At 35.1% G+C, this 19,261-nt stretch overlaps 3 protein-coding genes across 3 annotated transcripts in view; all 3 read left to right on the top strand.

Moving 5' to 3' along the window:
* LOC136826711 (complement component C1q receptor-like) overlaps nucleotides 1–1,430 on the top strand; it is a 60,060-nt gene extending 58,630 nt beyond the window's left edge. The window contains exons 19-20 of the mRNA XM_067084104.1: nucleotides 719–891; nucleotides 1,297–1,430. The gene's annotated coding sequence lies outside the window, so the exon portion shown is untranslated. The remainder of the gene's footprint in view (nucleotides 1–718; nucleotides 892–1,296) is intronic.
* Nucleotides 1,431–1,437: 7 nt separating this feature from the next.
* Nucleotides 1,438–8,959, top strand: LOC136827043 (uncharacterized). Its single transcript, XM_067084792.1, has 8 exons — nucleotides 1,438–2,718; nucleotides 3,260–3,393; nucleotides 3,946–4,367; nucleotides 5,123–5,299; nucleotides 6,093–6,245; nucleotides 6,853–6,944; nucleotides 8,626–8,778; nucleotides 8,933–8,959. The coding sequence occupies exons 1-8, from the start codon at nucleotides 1,438–1,440 to the stop codon at nucleotides 8,957–8,959; spliced, it is 2,439 nt and encodes an 812-aa protein (XP_066940893.1).
* The window catches only part of LOC136826712 (kielin/chordin-like protein), a 45,142-nt gene continuing 34,566 nt past the window's right edge, over nucleotides 8,686–19,261 (top strand). Inside the window, exons 1-10 of the mRNA XM_067084105.1 lie at nucleotides 8,686–8,778; nucleotides 10,161–10,339; nucleotides 11,756–11,932; nucleotides 12,689–12,826; nucleotides 13,203–13,347; nucleotides 14,316–14,437; nucleotides 15,180–15,321; nucleotides 16,335–16,452; nucleotides 18,049–18,289; nucleotides 18,549–19,001. Of these exons, the coding sequence (XP_066940206.1) occupies nucleotides 10,190–10,339; nucleotides 11,756–11,932; nucleotides 12,689–12,826; nucleotides 13,203–13,347; nucleotides 14,316–14,437; nucleotides 15,180–15,321; nucleotides 16,335–16,452; nucleotides 18,049–18,289; nucleotides 18,549–19,001 (1,686 nt within the window). The 5' untranslated portion in view covers nucleotides 8,686–8,778; nucleotides 10,161–10,189. The remainder of the gene's footprint in view (nucleotides 8,779–10,160; nucleotides 10,340–11,755; nucleotides 11,933–12,688; nucleotides 12,827–13,202; nucleotides 13,348–14,315; nucleotides 14,438–15,179; nucleotides 15,322–16,334; nucleotides 16,453–18,048; nucleotides 18,290–18,548; nucleotides 19,002–19,261) is intronic.

A 19,261-nucleotide genomic window follows, 5' to 3' on the forward strand; every position in this document is an offset into this window, starting at 1 on the left:
TCTTAGTTCTAAAGTTGTAATTCCAGGATAACATTTTTTTTAAATTAATAAGAATAAAAAAACAATCACGTGATTTTTAATTCTAAAACTGTAATTCCAAGGTAACGTGATTTAAGAAAATTAAGAAGAGTAACAAAAACACTTCAATCAAGTGATTCTTAGTTCTAAAACTGTAATTCCAGGGTTATATAATTTGGAAAAAATAAATAAGAATAAAAAACACTTCAATGAATTGCTTCTTAGTTCTAAAACTGTAATTCCAGGATAACATAATTAGAAAAAATTAATAAGAATAAAAAGCACTTCAATGAATTGATTCATAGTTTTAATACTTTAATTCCAGGGTAACATAATTTTTAAAAATTAATAAGAATAAAAAACACTTCAATGAATTGATTCTTAGTTCTAAAACAGTAATTCCAGGTTAACATAATTAAAAAAAATTAATAAGAATAAAAAACACTTCAATGAATTGATTCTTAGTTCTAAAACTGTAATTCCAGGGTAACATAATAATTGATAAAAATTTCTAAAAATAAAAAACACTTCAATGAATTGATTCTTAGTTCTAAAACTGTAATTCCAGGATAACATAATTAAAAAAAAATTAATAAGAATAAAAACACTTCAGTGAATTGATTCTTAGTTCTAAAGTTGTAAAGTAATTTTCGATACTGAGTAAGTATCTCCTGATTATTACTGCTGCGTTCTCCTGAAGGGCAGACGATGAACAGCAGAACACCAGGAACCGCCTGTGGAGATGGGATTGCACCCAGACCTTGAAGGACGCCTGTGTCACCGCAGCTGAAGAGGACCAGGCTGTCACTTTCACCCCGGGGGTGTCCACTAAGCCGACCCCAGCGCCCCCAGTGTGTGGCTGTCGATTCCTTGGTCAGTGATGTCACGCCTGTTTGTTGTGTGTTTTTTTTTTTTTTTTTTTGCATTTAGAATTATTTTTCTCCATCTATAAATTGTTCTTGTAAAGGTGTTTGGATTTTTTAAAAATTGTTTTAACCCAAAACTGGACAATCTTTGTGAAGATTTTTTTTATGAAACGTGCAATTGCCATAGAAAAATTGTTTTCACATAAACGAGTTGTTTCAGACTTTTTGGTTAGAATAATTTATCGATATCGATTCTATTTGTGTAAATTATCTCTTCATTTTGTAAAGTTTAATGTGATTGCATAAAACAATAGTTTAAATGAACGCTAAAGCCAAATAGACAGGAGAAGATTTGAGTGACAATATGTACTGATATACTAAAAATAAAACAAAACATATTTTCATTAAACAGATCAACATTACAAAGTGAGCGAAGTCCGCAGGTCCTCCTGTCACACCTGCCGTTGCCAGCAGAGCGGGACCTTCACCTGCATGCGCCGCGGGGAGTCATCTCTCCCTCGAAAGGAATTCCGAGATTTAACCCGGAAGTGAGATGAATCAATACGTCGAGGCTGTCGCTCGTCTAGCAGCCGAGGAAGGCGAAGTCAGCTGGCACAGCCTCACTGATCTATACGCGACCCACCTCCCACATTTCGCCGGCACGAATTTCTACCTGCCCTGGCATCGGTATTTCCTGTGGGTCGTGGAACTGGTACTTCAGGATAATGGTTACTGCGACTTGACCATACCCTACTTCGACTGGACGTTGGACGTCGGGGATCTCGCTGGGTCCGTGGCGTGGCAAGCCAATTCGTTCGGCGGGGACGGGAATGACGAAACCAGATGCGTTCGCTACAACCCGTTTCATTCGCCTTCGAATCCCAAATGGTCTCCTTGTCTCATGCGCCAGTTCGACAACTACGTTTGGCTTCCGGATGCAGTCAGCTTGGCCCACCTCCTCGCCAACGACAACTACACCACCTTCAGAATCCACCTGGAGGCCATGTCAGGCCTCTTCCAGATGTTTGTGGGAGGCCACGTCCTAACGCCGGAGAAGTTCTACGACCCGATATTCCTGTCGCACATGGCGTTCCTGGACAAGGTCTGGGACGACTGGATGGCTAGGAATGGCGAGAGGTCGGAGAGCTATCTGGCCTCCACGAGTTATTTCGAGGTGGAGCCCTTTGGCGTAACGCCTAAGGATGTCATGAAATCCTCTTATTTAGGCGTGTCCTACGTTCTCCCGTCCAAAGGCTCGCCTTGCCTTCGAGACGACGGCGCGGAGATATCAGACGATCCCTCTGGAATGTCTGAAAATAAGATGTTGACGGATTCTGCTACGACACATATCGATAATGACGGCTACGACACAAATGGATTCGATTCCCAAGGATACGACAGGAGCGGCTACAATAAGGACTCCTTCAACCGTGACGGATACAGTATCGCAGGGATAGACAGAATGGGATACGATCGTTATGGCCTCGACGCCCAAGGGTGCACTGCCCTGGGAGTGCCTTATTGTCGTTCGAGCTTGAACAACACCAAATTGGCGGCACCTGTGTTCGACTCTTACGGATACACGAAGTCCGGGTTCAATATCCTCGGCCTTGATCGTAGAGGGTACGACGTCTTTGGCTTCGACCTGGAAGGATACGACGGAGAAAAGTGCAATTACCATCACAAAGGTCCCTTTTACAAACTATTGAAAGCTCAGATTGAACAGAGGTTGAATGGGTTCACAGACGAAGCCTTGTTAAAGAACATCGAAAGGACCTGCCCACCTGTGACTCCTCTTCCAGATTGGTGGCTGGAATACAATTACTTCAGTAAGGTGATTTGAATAATCTCTTTACCTGTTGTTAAAAAAATCCTGGAAGCTCTGCATGTTCCTGTACAATTAAGCCAATTACTGAAAGCTTTTCGAGACTGACATTATCATCACTTTGCAGCACTGGAATCAATACAGAGTTCTTTTTCTGTTGTTTCAAAATTCTGGAATCTCTGCATGGAAGTTCTGTACAATTAAACCAATCACCGGAAGCTTTTCCAGACAGATATTATCATCAATTTCCAGCATTGGAATAAGTGCAGAGTTCAGTCTCTGTTGTTACAAAGTCCTGGAAGCTCTGCATGTTCTGTACAGTTAAGCCAGCTACTGACAGCTTTTCCAGACTCTGATATTATCATCACTTTCCAGCACTGGAATCAGTACAGAGTTCTTTCCCTGCTGCAAAATCCTGGAAGCTTTGCATAGAAGTTCTGTACAGTTAAGCTAATTACTGAAAGCTTTTCTAAACTGATATTGTTACTTTCCAGCACTGGAATCAGCATAGAGTACTTTCTTGATTTTTTTAAATGTTCCTTCACACCAGACAGATATAGAAGTCCTGCGGCAGCAGGAAAAGACAGCGAGTATCCTGCGTCCTATGGTTTCACCCCATCGGATGGACTCCAGATCACTTCGCCTTCAGAGTGAACCTTATCTTCCGCAGGAGTATTTCCAGAGGTGATGAGATAATGTAACCCGAGGTTACTCTTTGACACAGTTTCTTGCACCGATAATAACAGAGAGAGAGAGAGAGAGAGAGAGAGAGAGAGAGAGAGAGAGAGAGAGAGAGAGAGAGAGAGAGAGAGAGAGATTCTTTTCAGACTTACAGTCATAACAGGAATTCATGAATTTGTTTTAGTCTACTTTCTAGCAAGTTTAGTTTTACACTAAGTGTAATTGTTCTCAGTTAAATAGAGTTTTGTTATCGTTTGACGTTTGATTTAACGCAGATATTCGTGATCAGATGTTTGCATGGCTATGTACAACACATACACACACGCACACACATATATATGTGTATGTAAATTATGTTTATACATATATATGTATGTGTGTATAATTTAAAAAAAACTGCGAATGTATGCATGAATCTAATACATGCTACACAAGTTTATGCAAAGATTTGCCTCAGAGCTGCTAAAATGAACAAAAGCCCTTTTTGTCAGCATGAGTCTAGCTTAAGTAAACGACTACACGCATATACATGATGTGAGTTCCATTTCTCCACAGACTATGCCTTAACCTGAGGCCGTACAGCGGATGCCAAGCAGGTGACCCAGTAGTCGACTGCAACGAAGAAGAAGTCTGCAGGCCATATACTGCTTTTGGAAGAGAAGATGCCCCGTCATATTTCTCTTACTCTCTGAACGATCCACCAGTTACGACGAAGCCATCTTTCTCATTTTACCCATTCTTGACTTCTCTCTTCGATTCCCCACCATTTGATCCTTCATACGAATCCCCTGGGCCTATTTCATTCTTCCCCATTTCACCCGAAGGGGGTGGGTTCCCTCAGGTAGAAAGTGCCCCTCCACAGGCTCTACTCCAGTGCGCCAGGAGGCCTAATATCGTCTGCCGTGCCCTTGGGTGCGACGGTGTGTGTAGACCCACCTTCATCGATGCCATCACTGGGAAAGAGTCTGCTTGTGATGGTATGTAATTTTCTTTTGGGTTTTTATGTTTTGAGGATAAGTTAAACTGGGTTCACAGTAGTAGACCTCTGGCGGGAATGGTGTATTAAAAAAAATTAAAAAGGCAGGTGTGAGTTTGAAGTCTTCATCAATGATGAAATTGCAAGGAAATTAAACAACGAAAGTTGGGATTTTGTTTACGTTGCTAAAGACCAAGACTCTGGCAAACCTGGAGTTTTGTTGCGAAAGATTTGGAGTGATTCGTAATCGCTTATTACTTACTCTATAGAACGTCACGTTAGCTATCCTTTTGATAACAAGCAGGAAATTTTCTCATCTTCCGATGACTTATCTCTTCATTTTTAGTATGCAAAATAAGGATGGCCAAGGACATCTCTTTAATGGCGAGATGAATAAATTCTTCGGATTATGAAACTCCAGTATCATTAAAACCTATAATGATAGGCTTCGCTCGAAAGTTTGTCAATTTTTAGTAGTTTGGCCTAAATATTAAACCAATGTTAACATCCGCTTTCTTTGATGCTCGATCTATCTCTGTCCTCACATGGAGAACTTTGCTATTTCTCATTCATTCAGTCTGCAGGGTCCATTTTCTTTACCGTTTCTGCAGTTCCCTTAGTTCTAGGGTAAACTATCAATAAATCATACATATTCCGGGAAGTAACCAACTCATTTTAGTGTATATAAACCATACAGATGAAGCGTTGTACACCTTAAAATACATGCAAATCATTAATGAACTATATATATTCCAGGATGCGTGGACCAGTCAGGACAGCTTCGAGAGGAGGGGTCCACCTGGACTGGGACTAATTGTGAGTCGTGCACCTGTAATCATCGGGAGATGATCTGTCACCCAGTCACCTGTCCCACAGTCCCTTGTACGCATCCTGCCAAGCCCCACGGAGCCTGTTGTCCTGACTGCCAGCATGGTTAGTTAGTTTGTATGTTTTCATTGCGTCAAAGACTACCGAACATTTGTAAAGGACTACTTTTTCTTCTTTGTGTTTAATAATGTTTCTTAGTTTGTGTTTTTTTAATGTTTCTCAGTTTGGACATTGCGAGTTGAGAAGTCTGTTGAAATGAATACTTTTCCTTCTTTGTTATAGTAATGTTTCTTAGTTTGTGACATTGCGAGTTGAGAAGTCTGTTAAAATGACTACTTTTCCTTCTCTGTTTTTAGTAATGTTTCTTAGTTTGTGTTTTTTTAATGTTTCTCAGTTTGGACATTGCGAGTCGAGAAGTCTGTTGAAATGAATACTTTTCCTTCTTTGTTTTAGTAATGTTTCTTAGTTTGTGATCTTGCGAGTTGAGAAGTCTGTTAGTTTCTCCGTCATCTGTCTACCCGTATCTTTGTCTTTCTCTGTTTAAGTTAAACCGAGTCATTTTTGTTAGTCTAATTAATTTGGAGGATAAGGTAATTATATCTTTTCAAAGTACTTGTATTATAAAAATGAATCAGCAACGTCAATATTACCCTACACAGTTTTCAGTAAAAAAACCTTAAAAATAATAAAATCCCAGATATATATAAAAATAAACCTCCCAGGAAACCGGTATTTTTAAAAAAGAAAGAGAAATGATTCACATAGTGAACAGACAATCTAAAATAATTAAACAAACAGACAGATGTAACTGAATACACAACATCCGTCCAGACTCATCGACGATGGTGAAAACCATTGTTCTGTCTGTCACTTCCATGATCGTAATTCTTTCTTACAGGCTGCAATTACGACGGTTACACGGTACCTGAAGGCGAGACGGTCGCAGACGTGAACGATACGTGTATAGAATGCCAATGCACTGGTGGGTCCCTCGTCTGTGCCCCTGTGGTCTGCCCTGAGTTGACCTGCAGTGACCCAATTCTCAAACCTGGTAGGTTGCTCAGGATGAGTTTTCCCCTAGTTGTATATTTATTTTCTCATATATATTTTACTATTATTATTTTTAAAGTTACGAGAACTAAAAATATATTTCACTCGAAATGTATTCAATAATAGATATATTATGTCTTAGAGTTTCGTTTTATTATAATTTATAATTACGAAAACGCTCGAGAGATATTTTTCTGTATTTTAGGGAAATGCATCCAGTTCTAGATTTATTATTATTATTATTATTATTATTATTATTATTATTATTATTATTATTATTATTATTATTATTATTATTAGAGTTACTGTAACATTAAACAGACATTTTTCGATATTTACTGGAAATGTATCTAATTCAAGATATTATTATTATTATTATTATTATTATTATTATTATTATTATTATTATTATTATTATTATTATTATTATTATTATTATTATTATACGTCATTTTTGACAGCTTAGGGATCCTTTACATATTTTTAGGCCTTCTCCCTTTTTTAAAGTTTGAGTGGCCATTCCTGTCTTTAATAATCTCATATAAATCATTTCTGTCGCCAGGCATATTACAGTCTTCATTATATTCATTATCATTATCACTATCCAGGTGAATGTTGCGCCTTCTGCAACAGTTGCGATGGTGCAGAGGAAGGTGACACTTGGCAACCTGACCCCTGCACTCACTGCCAGTGCAAACAGGTGAGCTGGTAATTAGGGGACAGGTGTAGTTTATTTCTAAGTACACGTTGGCTGCTAAACAAGTAATTCATTTTTATTACAATTTGCTGTAAAGCAAGTATTTAATTTTTAAGTACAATTTGCTGTAAAATAAGTAATTTTTAAGTTGCTGTAAAACAAGTAATTCGTTTTTATGTACAAGTTGCTGTACAGCAAGTAATTCATTTTTAATTACAAGTTGCTGTAAAACAAGTATTTAATTTTCAAGTACAGGTTGCTGTAAAATAAGTAATTCGTTTTTAAGTACAAGTTGCTGTAAAACAAGTATTACGTTTTCAAGTACAAGTTGCTGTAAAACAAGTAATTCGTTTTTAAGTACAAGTTGATGTAGAACAAGTATTTCATTTTCAAGTACAAGTTGCTGTAAAACAAGTGCTGTAGTTCATTTTTCAAGTACAAGTTGCTGCAAAACAAATACGCAATTTCTCTTGCATGGAATGATTATATTTTACTTGTTTGTCTTTGTTATTGTTATTGTCTACATTTCTTATTATGTTTTCGTTCAGGTTAAAAAAATTTGAGTAATTTAATAAATTCCTAAAATATTCAGGTGTCTGACTGAATTGAATCACCAAATATAAAATGATTATTACAGTAATGAGATGAATTTATTTATATTTTTGCATTATTATTACCATTACAAAATAGTTATAATGGCATTTATGATCCAGCTGTGTGCAATGAGATAAACTGGACACTGTTATATATTAAATATTTGAAGATTGATGTCTTATCCTGATACAGGAAGTAATGAGAAGTGGAAATTAATTATTTTAACAATGCTATATGTCCTTCAACACTTGTGCACTTTGATTATATGTTGTAGTATTTTTGTTCTTGCTTTACTCCAAGTGTCTCTGCACTTTGAGTACTTTTATGACAAATGGCAGCTATTTTGTTCATGTTGTGAGTCCTTATGTCCTTATGTAAGTGAAGCATTTTTATAATGAGGGGTAATAATTTTGTTCGTTCTGTTAATTATTTTTATTTTACACCTGGAACACTTTTATAAAAAGTAGTATTATTTCTTTAATGCCATAGGTCTTTCTACATTTGAAGCACTTCTATAATAAGTTGCAGTGCTTTCGTTAATGCCTTATGTCCTCCTGCACTTAAAGCAATTTTACGATAAGTAGCATTATTTTTGGTAATTTTTCTGAGTCTTTGAATCACCACTGCCCTTCTCAAATGACTGTAGTTATTTAATTCCATTTAATATCAGTGGAGAAAAGCTCAGTTATTCCTTGTGCCCTCCTACACTTAAACCACTTTTAAAATAAGTGGCACTATTTTTGGTAATTTTATGAGTCTTTGAATCACCACTTCCCTTCTGAGCTGATTGTAGATTTTGGTTCCATTTTAGTATCAAGAGAGAAAAACTCAGTTATTCCTTGTGGATTCTACACTTCAACCACTTTCACAATGAGTCCTATTTTTGGTAATTCTATTAGTCTTTGAATCACCACTTCCCTTCTGAGCTGATTGTAGATTTTAATTCCACCTTATATCAGGAGAGAAAAGCTCAGTTATTCCTTATGCCCTTCTACACTTAAACCACTTTCACAATAAGTGGCGCTATTTTGGGTAATTGTATAAGTCCTTCCTCTGCTGATTGCAGCTGAATAATTTCTTGTCCTTTTAGGGAGAACAACTCTGCTATTCCTTGGGATTACGCCCACCTGTTTATAATTTTAGGAGAATTTGCCCTGTCTGTCATCACTGTGACTACCAGGGGCATCACATCATGAACGGCGACTCCAAACTCATAGCTCCGTGTATAACGTGTTCGTGTAACGTGAGTCTTTTAATGGAGAAATACTTTATCGTTATGTTTATCTATTTTATAGTATTCTGCCCTGAAATGGAGGACTGCAGTATCTGCAAAAATACAAAACTGAGAAAAATGGCAGGTACTGCAGGTTTCCCTTGCCTTACTACTGATTTTGCAGATACTGCTAATGGGACCCCTGAAATAAAGCATCGAAGAATCATTCTGAAAGTGCAGTAACTTGTGTATTAGTGTTTCACGAGCCTAATAGGTGGCATATCTCAATTCAGAAAATTTTGCAGATACTGCAGTTTCCCATTTTAGGACAGAATTGTCATATTTACCTCTGTATGTTTTTGTCTCTGGGGGATCGTATTTACCTTAATTTTCATATTTATTTCGATTTTTTTTTATTTATCTCTGGTAGGGTCGTTATAGCCACAATGCTAATTTATATCTTATTTTGGTGAATTAATTAGTTTTGTTTCGCTTATGACAGCCAGTTATTGGCGTTCTGGACTACAAAAAATATCCTTTGTGCTTTCAAATCTTTCTCTTGATTGATAAACGATTTGTCTTTAAATATATCTGATATAGTTAATATTTACATGCTTTGCTGGGTCTGCCGTTTAAAAAACTTGATAAATAATTTATCTTTGACATAATGTCTGATTCATTAAATAATAATATGCTCTATTGAATTCACCTTTTCTAAAATATAACTATAAATAGTTATATTCTTTGTTAAATCTGCGATTTACAAAATTTTCTTTAACTGATATCTGACATATATAATGAACTGTTGCATTCTTTTTTTAATCCACTATTTACAAAAGTTGATAAAAACTTTGTTTATAACTATAATATCTGATGTACTGAATATTAACATACTTTGTTGAACCTACCATTTACAAAAGTTTTGATGAATTTTTTTTATAGTAGTCTATATATGTTATATGAAATATTTACATGATTTAATTCTTGACAGATTAAATATTTTGTTTATCCTTCATGTTATAACCTCATTATACTATTATAAATATTTATTATTTTATTTTCGTCTATATACCTACTTTATCACTCTCTTCTTCTGCCAAATATACCCAACCCATTCCTCCATAGGGGGTGTAATGCCGTCAGTGCACCTCACGCAGTGTACTGTAGGCATTACTTAAGGTTCTTGCAGCGTCCCTTCGGCCCCTAGCTGTAACCCCTTTCATTCCTTTTACTGTACCTCCATTTATATTCTTTCTTCCATCGTACTTTCCTCCTGTTACACCTTTCAAACCTTTCTACTCTCAACTTCCCTTTCAGCGTTGAATGACCTCATAGGTCCCAGCGCTTGGCCTTCGGCCTAAATTGTATGTTATTCTATCTAGCTATCTATCTATTTACCCAACCCCTCACAGCTGGGCACCGTGACTTGCCAGTCAGAGGAATGTGCCCCCCCTGTGTGCATGCACCCGGAATCGATCCTGGGGAATGTTGCCCCAGGTGCCCAGGGCAGTGTTCCTACGACGATCGTATAATAGCCACCGGGTCCTCGTTCCAGCCTTCCTTTAATCCCTGCCTCAATTGCTCTTGTCAGGTGAGCGAAAAATGTTTTTTGTTTTTTCGTGTTTATATATTTGTTTGTTTTTATTCGGAAGACCTAGAAAAGTGGTACCGTAGCACCTTTATTTTATTAAATATTTTTATTTTTTTATTTATTTTTATTTATTTATTTATTTATTTATTATTATTATTATTATTATTATTATTATTATTATTATTATTGTTATTAAAACTATTTATGTATTTATTATTACATATCTTTATTTATTATTATTATTATTATTATTATTATTATTATTATTATTATTATTATTATTATTATTATTATTATTGTTTTGTTGTTGTTGTTATTAAAACTAGTAACATACTATCTTTTTTATGTATTTATTATTATTATTATTATTATTATTATTATTATTATTATTATTATTATTATTATTATTATTATATAAAAATAAACTGCATGCATAATTTCAGAAGAGACATGATTATTCTTACTTTAAATCAAAATGAGCAGATATTCTTTAGAAACTTAGCCTATAGGCCTACTAACTCATAAAATAAGTGGCGCAATCAAGTTTTCTGTACAGCCGCTACAGCGTATAATCAAGGCCACCGAAAATAAGATCTATCTTTCGGTGGTCTTGGTATAATGCTGTATGAGCCGAGGCCCATCTTATATCGTTGCCAGGAGCACGATTATGGCTAACTTAAACCTTAAATATAATAAAAACTACTGAGTTTACAGGGCTGCAATTTGTTACGTTTGTTCATTGGGGGGTGGATGATCAACATGCCAATTTGCAGCCCTCTAGGCTCAGTAGTTTTTAAGATCTGAAGGCGGACAGAAAAATTAGTGACGGGCAGACAAAGCCTGCACAATAGTTTTCCTTTACAGAAAACTAAAAACTGAATTTCAGAATAAGGTGTAAAGCTCTCTGTGTAATGTATTCTTTTTGGTGAAAATTCACCCATTCAAGATTAAAGTCACATATATCATAGAAACCAATATATGTAGCTAATGAAGGAAATCAGTGAAATAACATAATGATAATATATTGATATACACTATTTATGACTTGTTTTTGATATTGCAAGTTAATTTTCATATACAGTATCACTGAATATCTGAAAATCGACCAAGTCCTTCGGAATAAGGTAGAATATTTGTCATCACTTTTCTTACTGAATTCAAAATACATATATTACCATCTATTTGTGTCTTGTTTTTTTATATTTTAAGTTAGATTTGTATATGCAACATCATTGACTTCCTGGAATTCAAACAACTCCTTCGAAATGTTACGGGCTCCTCTATGAGCAAGAGCTCGTGCCGGTAAAGGTCGGCTTAATCAAAAACAGCAACAACAACAAACTTCGAAATAACTTAGAATTTTGATCCTCAAAAATCCCTTGACTTTTCTCTGCTATATCCTGTTCTCCTCCACAGGACACGCGTGTCGCCTGTGTGGCCATGGAATGCAGGCCCCCTCCGTGCCCGGGGGCCATAGTCCTCCCCGGGCGGTGCTGCCCTGACCACTGTCCTAATGAGGTGCCCTGCGTTGACAACAGGGGCAAATCCAGGCTGAATGGAGAGACGTGGATGGAAGATGAAAGTGAATGTCGGGTAATTATTATTATTATTATTATTATTATTATTATTATTATTATTATTATTATTATTATTATTATTCAGAAGATGAACCCTATTCATATGGAGCAAGCCCACCACAGGGGCCATTGATTTGAAATTCAAGCTTCCAAAGATTATTATTATTATTATTATTATTATTATTATTATTATTTATTATTTATTATTATTCAGAAGATGAACCCTATTCATATGGAAAAATCCCACCTCAGAGGCCATTGACTTGAAATTCAAGCTTCCGAAAAACAGTATTATTATTATTATTATTATTATTATTATTATTATTATTATTATTTATTATTATTATTATTATTATTATTATCAGGAGGTGAATCCTCTTCATATGGAACAAGCTACAGGGCCATTGACTCGAAAGTCAGTTTTCCAAAGAATATGGTGTTCATTTGAAAGAAGTAACAGAAGGTAACAGGAAATATAGAGACAATAGATTATTTCGTAGAAAAGAAAAAGTAGATTAACAAATTAATAAATAAGTAGAGAAGAATGTAAGTAGATTATTGAAATACAAGGGGAGATACATCAGGTAGTAATGCATTGCATCTTCGCATGAAGTTTTTCCAGTTCTCGTTGTGCTTTTAATAGATCAGTTCTCTGACTGGTCTTCAGTCTATTTACAGGTCTATCTATGCATATTCCAGCTAAACGTTTTTTTTATCTTCTATTTATTTATATTTCAGCTAAACGTATATTTATTTCTCTCACATTCTTCAGAAATGCTCCTGCGACACTGGCGTCATCACGTGTACTGGAGAGACGTGTGAAAGGTGCCCCTATGGCGTTCCAGTTCCAGGTTCCTGTTGTCCAGACTGTTCCAGGTGTTTCGTTGATGGACAGTTGGTTGACAACAAGGTTTGGGTTTCCGTGTGGTTGTTGACTCTCGTTTTTTCTCAACGTGTTTAGTTACTTTAACATCTTCACCATGAGAATGTTGTACAACAATTTATTCTTATCGATTGAAGTCCTACTGTTTCTTGATGGGTTACATCATTTATTTATATATATACATATATATATATATATATATATATATATATATATATATATATATATATATATATATATATATATATATATATATATATATATATATATATATATATATTTATTTATTTATTTATTTATATATATATATATATATATATATATATATTATATGTATTTATTTATTTATTTATTTAAAATTGTATGTGTATGGACAGCATTGCATGACGCCATACTTTTTCAGGTGTGGTTCAACAGAGGGGGTGATCCGTGTGAACCATGCCAGTGCTTGGACGGTTCGCTCAAGTGTAACCCAAGAATGACCTGTCCTGAACTGGACTGTCTCTTGAAACACCGTCCAGATGGTGAATGTTGCCCCATCTGCATTGGTAAGTAATCACTTTTCAGCTGAGAGTTTTTGTGTGTGTATATATGTATGTATATATATATATGTATACTGTATACTGTGTATATAAAAATTTATTTATATATTTATATATATATATATATATATATATATATATATATATATATATATATATGTGTGTGTGTGTGTGTGTGTGTGTGTGTTTGTATATATATATATATATATATATATATATATATATATATATATATATATATATATATATATATATATATATATATTTATATTTATATTTATATATAAACGTTTATAGGGTATTTTATGCAAATTTAGAAATCTCTTGTAAGTATTTTTTGCAGCCACCATGGAGTCGTTTACTCATTAGGAAAGAATCAATAGAAAACTTACTGTGCTTGAATAATTCCGAAATTTTCTGGAAATTACAGAATATCAGACAGTTAATTCTAGGCTTTGTACAGCAAAAATTTACTAAAGATTTATGTCCATACCTAAATATTTCCTTCTCTCCATTTTCCACGAAGTCGTTTAGTTATTCATTGTCTCTTTCTAATTGCATAAGGTTACTTTAACTATACGAAAATCCTCTGGCCTTCTCGTCTGAAATATTGATTATGCACCCTGGGTCGATCATACAAAATAACTTTTAGGGATATTTGAACGAAAAAAAGGCTTATATCAATTAATTCTGGAAATCTCTCTCTCTCTCTCTCTCTCTCTCTCTCTCTCTCTCTCTCTCTCTCTTGGAATCAGCGACCCTGGTAGTTGTATCGCCAAATGGCCAACAATCTCTCTCTCTCTCTCTCTCTCTCTCTCTCTCTCTCTCTCTCTTTTGGAATCAGCGACCTTGGTAGATGTAACGCCAGATGGCCAACAATCGCTCTCTCTCTCTCTCTCTCTCTCTCTCTCTCTCTCTCTCTCTCTCTCTCTCTCTCCGAACATAAAATTTAAGTTTTTCATTCATCTCTTCAGGCTGCATAGACGACAAAGGTCAAACATGGGACGAAGGTCAGCACTGGACCCCCGAGTCTGACCCCTGCCAACAATGCCAGTGCCACAAGAACCTCATCACTTGTGCGCGTGCGCAGTGCCAAGTAAGTATGTATGTCAAGCGAGGTTGCTAATCACTCTGTTAGTATGACTCCCAAAGTGACAATAATTTGTAGTAAGTATGAAAAAAGTAGTAAAAGAGTGCATACTTACGTCAGTGTCGAATTCAAACCACATCTTACTGTTTAAAAGGAGACGTTAGTGTTCAGTCAGGCTTTCTTAGCTGGAGCAGTGATTAAACTTTATTATGGAAATCTACGGTAATGGTGCGAAAATTTCGATTTTGGAACGCCTTCCCTGATATTACATTCCTAACTCTCACAAAATTGAATCACTTATAGCGAGTCAAGAGGGCCACTTTTTGGTCAGATTTGTGTAAAGATCTGTTTGTAAAGTTCCCAGTAATTCTGTTAACAAACAAGCAAATGGATAAACAAACTGAGTTGAAAATAAATCTTCATTTGTTATAGTATTCCTGTTTCAGTGAATTGATGCGTTGGTTGCATAATAGCTTTGAACTCGACTACATATAAGTATACTTACAAAGAAATTTTTTAGACGTCAAGTAGGGCAACGATTCTAAATTAATTCCAACAAATGCAAAATAAAGAGAACAAAAATATTCTATCACATGTCAAGTAGAACATGGATTTCCATAACATAATTTCGCCAAATACTAAGGTAAATGCATAAAAAATACCATACCAGTAAGTCAAATGAAAATGTTCACGAAGCTTCTCCAACTGGTAAGATCACTTCTCATAAAATCGATCCTTCCCAAAACAGGTGTACTGTAGCCACCCTGTACCACCTGCGCCGTCCACCTGCTGCCCCACTTGTGAAGCCTGTCTCTATAGAAGCAAAATCTATGCCCAAGACGAGAGGATTCCCACGACTGACCCTTGCAGTGAATGTTACTGCAAAAATGGTAATGTTTTTCTCCTATTTTATTCAAAGGTTTGCCGTTTTTAGTGACCTCTCTCTCTCTCTCTCTCTCTCTCTCTCTCTCTCTCTCTCTCTCTCTCTCTCTCTCTAGTTCCTCATTAAGAATGATGCAGTTTTATGATTTCTCATAATTGTTGGAGAAAGCTATAATTTCCGATTGCCAATGAAGAATTTGAGGTCTTTATTTAAGTTATAGAAATTTATTTTTCCTGTAATTTGAATATGTTAAAATTCCTCATTTTTGTGCATTTTAGTTATTGCACAAATTCCTCCAGGTCCCGTTGCTATTTAATTATATGGTTCTCAAGCCACGTAAAATTTAAAATATTGAAATTCTTCAGCTTTGAGCAGTTTAGGAGAGCTGTTAAAAGCTTCAGTTTCTGTGTAATATAACTAAGGCATTAAAATTCTTCCATTTTCATGTAATATAACTGTATTAAAATTCTTCCATTTTCGAAGATAATATAACTGTAGTAAGAATCTTCCATTTTCATGTTTATAACTGTATTAAAATTCTTCCATTTTCATTGTCTATATCAGTTTGTTTCTTCCATTTTCATGTATTATAACTATATTGAAATTCTTCCATTTTCCTGTAATTTAATGTATTAAAATTCTTCCATTTTCATGTATTTAACTTATTAAAATTCTTCCATTTTCATGTAATTTAACTATATTCTTCCATTTTCATAAAATATAAATGTATTAAAATTCTTCATATTCATGTAATATAACTGCATTAAAATTCTTCCATTTTCATGTAATATAACTGTATTAAAATTCTTCCATTTTCATGTAATATAACTGTATTAAAATTCTTCCATTTTCATGTAATATAACTGTATTAAAATTCTTCCATTTTCACGTAATATAACTATATCAAAATTCTTCCAGTTCTGTACGATTCAAGTGCATCAGAATCCCCCCACTTCCTTGCAATGCAAGGACACTAATTAAACAAAAATTCAGCATCCCATGAATGATCAATGCTTTCAGGGAGCCTGGTTTGCTACACGAAATCCTGCAAACCTGTTTACTGCCGCAACGCCCAAATTAGGCCAGGTGAATGTTGCCCTACCTGTTCCCAGTGCAACTACTTAGGCGAAACATACGAGTGAGTGCCTTAGTCCATTCATTGAGGATTTTAGCTGTATTCTGTACTTTTATGTTTATGCAAGAGAAGGAGGGCTTTAACTGTATTCTGTTTTATATGTCAGAGAAGGAAAACTTTAAGTGTATTCTGGTCTGTATGTTTATTCCAGAGAATGAATGCTTTAACTGTATTCTGTGTTATATATTTATTCCACAGAAGAAAAACCTTAACTGTATTTTATTCTGTATGTTTATTCCAGAGAATGAATGCTTTAATGTTTATTCTGTATTCTTTTATGTGTTTGTTCCATAGAAGGAAAACTTTAACTGTATTCTATTCTTTATGTTTATTCCAGAGAATGAATACTTTAACTGTATTTTGTTCTGTATGTTTATTCTAGAGAATGGAGGCTTTAACTGTATTCTGTTTTATGTGTTTATTCCACAGAAGGAAAACTTTAACTGTATTCTGTTTCTGTGTTTATTCCAGAGAATGATTGCGTAAACTGTATTCTGTTGTATGTGTTTATTCCAGAGAATGAATGTTTTAACTATAATCTGTTCTGTATGTTTATTCTAGAGAAGGAAGGATTTAACTGTATTCTCTTGTATGTTTATTCCATAGAAGGAAAATAACTGTATTCTATTCTGCATGCTTATTCCAGAGAATGAATGCTTTAACTGTATTTTGTTCTGTATGTTTATTCTAAAGAATGAACACTTTTGTATATTCTGTTCTGTATGTTTATTCTGGAGAAGGAAGGATTTAACTGTATTCTGTTTTATATATTTATTCCACAGAAGGAAAACTTCAGCTGTATTCTATTCTGTATGTTTATTCCAGAGAATGAAAACTTAAACTATATTCTATTTTATTTTATGTTTTTTCTAGAGAAAGAAAAATATGGCTTGAGAATTTCCTAGTACTGTATTCTGTTGTGTATTCTGAATAGATTCAGTGGAGGTGTACAGAGCAGTCTTCTTGTTTTTATACCTGAAATGAATTATTATTATTATTATTATTATTATTATTATTATTATTATTATTATTATTATTATTATTATTATTATTCATAAAAATCTCATAAAAGCATGAGTCACTAAAATCGTGAAGAAATCCACAGTGGTGCAAATATAAATATATATTATAAATATATATGGAAATAAGATTTTATATATATATCGATTCTCCTTATATAGGATAATATATATCCCAAACGCTCTCTATATGTATGCAAATATAGTTTTTAATACACATATTATATATATATATATAGAATATATATATAAATATATATATATATATATATATATAGTTTTGTATATTTACATTCACACCACTGTGAATTGCTTCATCATCATCATCATCATTATTATTATTATTATTATTATTATTATTATTATTATTATTCAGTAACTTAACGGGACCCCCATATGCCTCACAAGGAGGAATATTTGCTCCTAAACAAAAGGTTAAAAAAATTCAGCAAGATAAAGTGTCAAAGAAGCTGGACAGCCAAGTAGAAAAGAAACCTGAGGGAGGTATGAACAGTAAATGGGACTTAAGAAAGTTTTCCTCATTCACTTTTTAAAAACCTGATCAGTGCCTCTCCTTCAGGGACGACTCAGAGTGGTCATCTCCTAGTGACCCTTGCGTGAACTGCCGGTGCCAGGGAGGGCATGTGGAGTGCCAAGATGGCAGAGAAAATTGTAATCCGCAGTGCACCCACCCGGCAATGCCCCCCAGACAGTGCTGCCCTCTGTGTGACAATTGCCTGTACTTAGATCAAGAGTATGCGAATGGAATGGCATTCAGATCTCCCAGGCACGACAGTGATTGCTATGAGTGTAATTGTAAGGTGAGTTTTACCTCACTGAAGGCTGATTTTTTTATGACAGTTACATTAAGGAAAAGTTAAGTATCTCTGTAGATATCTCTTACATTACCTCTGATGACATATCCTGTTAAAACCATAATCTACTATTTGAATGATCTAAGAATTATTGCTTGATCACCAGCACTTCATAATTCAATAACAAACAGATGTTGGAGTATCAAGACTAATTTTCCACTTTTCAAAATTGCACTCGAGCTGACGACACCTTCTCTGTACACAGAACGGCAACGTGCAGTGCTACAAGAAGCATTGTCCGCCACTAAACTGCGTTGTTTCGGTGCTGGTGACCTCTGAGTGCTGCCCAAAATGCCTCGACCATCAAGTGACCTATCCAACTGCCCTGCCCGCTTTCAGAGCAATGCCTTCTCCGGTTGATTCTTCATATGTACATGAAACAGATTTCTTTCTAGAAACAGATTTCTTTCTCTCTACTACCACTACAGCCGTTCCGGGAGGTTCTTCTGTCTCCTCCTCCTCCCCCTCCTCCTCCTCCTCCTCCTCCTCCTCCTCCTCCTCCTCCTCCTCCTCCTCCTCCTCCCCCTCCTCCTCCTCCTCTTCTTCTTCCCACTGTGAATCGTGCAGGCACACTTCTTGCTCCATTGAAGGCGTAACTTATAAGATCGACGAATCTTTTGTCCACCCAAACAATCCTTGCCAGCAGTGCACTTGTTTGGTAAGCAGTGTTTTGATAAATATATAATGTATTTAATGTATACGGTGCATGGGTAGTATAGGCATTAAGTGCAATGAAAACGAATCTTGAAATTCTGTGATGGCAAGCACTATTTTTTTTTTTTCAGAAATTTACAGGACATTTTTCCATAGATTAACGCCACAGATTTCTGAGGATCCGACAAAAGATAATTCCCTTTTATTAAAAATTAAAATACTCATAGTAGCACGAGTCTTAAAAATGATAAACAAATCCATAGT

This window comes from Macrobrachium rosenbergii, chromosome 41 (assembly GCF_040412425.1).
Source record: "Macrobrachium rosenbergii isolate ZJJX-2024 chromosome 41, ASM4041242v1, whole genome shotgun sequence".
NCBI lineage: Eukaryota > Metazoa > Arthropoda > Malacostraca > Decapoda > Palaemonidae > Macrobrachium > Macrobrachium rosenbergii.

Bases quoted from the DNA above. Each gene is read 5' to 3' on its own strand.
- LOC136827043 (XM_067084792.1), top strand. From the start codon at position 1,438: ATGAATCAATACGTCGAGGCTGTCGCTCGTCTAGCAGCCGAGGAAGGC. The intron at 2,719-3,259 runs GTGATTTGAATA...CCTTCACACCAG, and splicing joins AATACAATTACTTCAGTAAG to ACAGATATAGAAGTCCTGCG. The intron at 4,368-5,122 runs GTATGTAATTTT...TATATATTCCAG, and splicing joins GAAAGAGTCTGCTTGTGATG to GATGCGTGGACCAGTCAGGA.